At 36.3% G+C, this 2,893-nt stretch overlaps 2 protein-coding genes across 2 annotated transcripts in view; one reads left to right on the top strand and one right to left on the bottom strand.

The window, feature by feature from the left end:
* LOC119834824 (hemocytin) overlaps positions 1-376 on the top strand; it is a 50,442-nt gene extending 50,066 nt beyond the window's left edge. Inside the window, exon 74 of the mRNA XM_038359334.1 lies at positions 226-376. Coding sequence (XP_038215262.1) covers positions 226-290 — 65 coding nt within the window. The 3' untranslated portion in view covers positions 291-376. The remainder of the gene's footprint in view (positions 1-225) is intronic.
* A 918-nt stretch (positions 377-1,294) lies between these two features.
* Positions 1,295-2,893, bottom strand: part of LOC119835270 (uncharacterized protein F54F2.9) — a 4,979-nt gene continuing 3,380 nt past the window's right edge. Inside the window, exons 7-8 of the mRNA XM_038359995.1 lie at positions 2,319-2,477; positions 1,295-1,751 (exon numbers count right to left, since the gene is read on the bottom strand). Of these exons, the coding sequence (XP_038215923.1) occupies positions 1,590-1,751; positions 2,319-2,477 (321 nt within the window). The 3' untranslated portion in view covers positions 1,295-1,589. The remainder of the gene's footprint in view (positions 1,752-2,318; positions 2,478-2,893) is intronic.

A 2,893-nucleotide genomic window follows, 5' to 3' on the forward strand; every position in this document is an offset into this window, starting at 1 on the left:
AAGCGTTGGAAATAATGTTATTTATATGCTTTTCAAATCTTAAATTCTCATCAAACAATAAGCCTAAATTCCGTGCTTTTTTTACTAATATCCTTCACACCTTACCAATACACGAGTAATTCACAATGTTTTTCCCTCGTATGAATGCTATAATCACCATTTGTTACACACAAGATTCGTTTGAAAATACACAGGAATCTCATTTTAACATGTTCCAACTTTCAGTTTCCGGCATGAATACCAACTTTATCCCGGAATTCTACAAAAGATCATTCCCGCCGCCGCAATGAGATCGACGGGGTTTAGTTTATAGACATCTCTTATATAGTATCGTGTAAAATATAAAGAATATTGTAAAATATACTATTGACATGTATTTGTTGTTTTATTGGCGACATATAACCTATGGTATTAAAATTTATAATTAAAGATTAAATTTACCTGACCTAAATAGTTTTCATTAACAATGGATTATTATTAAGATGCTAACAGGCATATGTATTATACTAATAACCATTATGACGTATCAAATTGTTACCGTTGCAAAATAAACCCAATGATATGAAGAAACTACGGAATAAAGGACATCTGCGAAAAAATGTGACCGTGACTATGCCAACAGTTACTTAAAATCACTATTTATTTGTTACTAGCTTTTCGCCCGCGGCTTCGTCCGCGTAGAATTCGCTTATATCGCGCGACATGATAAGGAGTATTTTCTTCGCATTAAAAAGTATGGTTTTCTTTCCCACGTTTAGCTCCATCTTCATACCAAGTTTCATCAAAATCGGTTTGACAATAACGAACTTTCATACAAACTTTCATCCCCTCTTTCAACCCTTTCTACCCTTTTTACGCGATAAAAAGTATCCTATGTCCTTTCCCAAGTTCAGTTCTATCTTCATACCAAATTTTATCAAAATCGAATCAGTGGTTTAGGCGTGAAAGCGTAACAGACAGACAGACAGACAGAGTTACTTTCGCATTTATAATATTAGTAGGGATTTGTTGACATCTCAACAGTATTCTGCTGCCGCAATGTCAATATTTACCTGTCACACCTGTCAAATTTTCACAGGGCAAGAAAACAGACTGGTAACAGATGGACAGTCAGACAGACAGATAAATAGACGGACAGCGAGGTCTCCTCCATCTTTTTACTTATAGCACTGGATATACAGAGATCCAGGGCCTCTTTAGAATAGGTATATATAGAATAGGTATATATAGAATAGTTTATCTAGAAGTAGATCTAAAATACACATAAAGCCACTACAGGATAAATAAAACGCAGTTTCCATCAAAATCTTTAGTACCATAACTATGAAAATCGTTATACATACAAATAATGTACTCATCATGTTAATAATTTATGTATGATGTGCGTATATAAATTATTGACATGATCCATCCACCACATTGAGCCTTGGAAATTTTTGTCATGGCATTCACGTGTCACAATCACGAATTAAGTATTTAGCGCCTCAGACATGTAAGCAAACTTTAGAGATTTTAACTTTAGATTTGAGACATTAGGCTAGAAAATTGTCAATTCTGGGGAAAAGTTTATTATGCTTAAAATTCTTCAATCACATGATAGATTCGTCTTCGTTATCGTTAGGACGCGGGCTTGCGTCTTCATTGTTTTGTGGCTCTTTCAGTTTCTCTTCTTCTATCCTCTGTTCTTCTTCTTTTTGCTTCTGCTGTCTGAGCATCTCCGATAGATATTTACATCGCTGCATGCATTCCTCCTGCAAACATATTATTATTAAAAACCAATATAATGTGTAAATATTATTTTTTAAATTTTTATTTAAAATTTTTGCTATACATATTATTTAATTTGCATATGTCCGTTAACGCTTAAAATCTCAATAAAAGCCATAGCAACAGTACCCAGACTGCATGCATATTGCATATTAACTTCAACTTAATAGATTTTTGTGAAAAAAAAAAAACAAAAAAGTATTCCTTATCTTTTTTTGTATGAATTATGAAGTCGATCTCTTATGCACGTTTCAATTGACGTAATGGACAATCGAGATTCAATTGTAGGTTGCGAGAAATTTCTATTAGATAACTCTTAATCGACCCACTTGTTTACCGTTACATCAAGTTACGAAAAATGCAATTGTATCGAAACTATCTCGTCAATCGATTACCAATAACAGACAAACAATTAGAAAAATTTAAGATTAAAGTGAGCCTGAGCGCTGCCATTAGTCTTCTCAACTAAGACTCGTCAAGTGTTTTTTAAATATTTTGCATCCCGCCGAGTTTCTTTTCGACTTTTAAATCTCGTTTTATAAACTCCTTACCTTAGTCTTTCCGGGCACACTGTTAGCGATCTTGGCCCAACGATCTCCGGCCCCTCCCTTCGGATACTTTGCAAGCGCCGACTCCAACGCCTTTTGCTGGGTTTGGGACCAGTTGCTTACAGAACTTGCTGAGATGTCTTCAGCTTTGCGAGTTTTAACCTGAATAACAAGAAACCATTTATATTTATTGTCTATTTTGTATAATTATTTAAATGAAGTCCCGTGTCCCTTAGTGGGGTGTAGGGCAGATGATATACATCTGTTTAACTGATCGATTTTCTTTACGGACAAGTAGGTGATCAAACTTCTGTATCCTGCCAGACCGAGACATTTTTTTGTACGTCCCCACCGGGAATTGAACCCAGGACCCCTTGGTTCTACGCTCACGCGTTAACCACTGTACCAAGGAGGCGGTCGTATTATTATTTAATAAACAGCAATCTATGTGTGAGCAGTACTGGCTGACACAGCTGGCACTTTCGGCACGTACTCTACCCTTGACCCAGCACCTTCCCACCCACACCTTCCCACACATACTCACCTTCTTGGGCACCTCCGCGACGGGCTCCAGCTCC

This window comes from Zerene cesonia, chromosome 20, assembly GCF_012273895.1.
Source record: "Zerene cesonia ecotype Mississippi chromosome 20, Zerene_cesonia_1.1, whole genome shotgun sequence".
Taxonomy (NCBI): Eukaryota; Metazoa; Arthropoda; class Insecta; order Lepidoptera; family Pieridae; genus Zerene; species Zerene cesonia.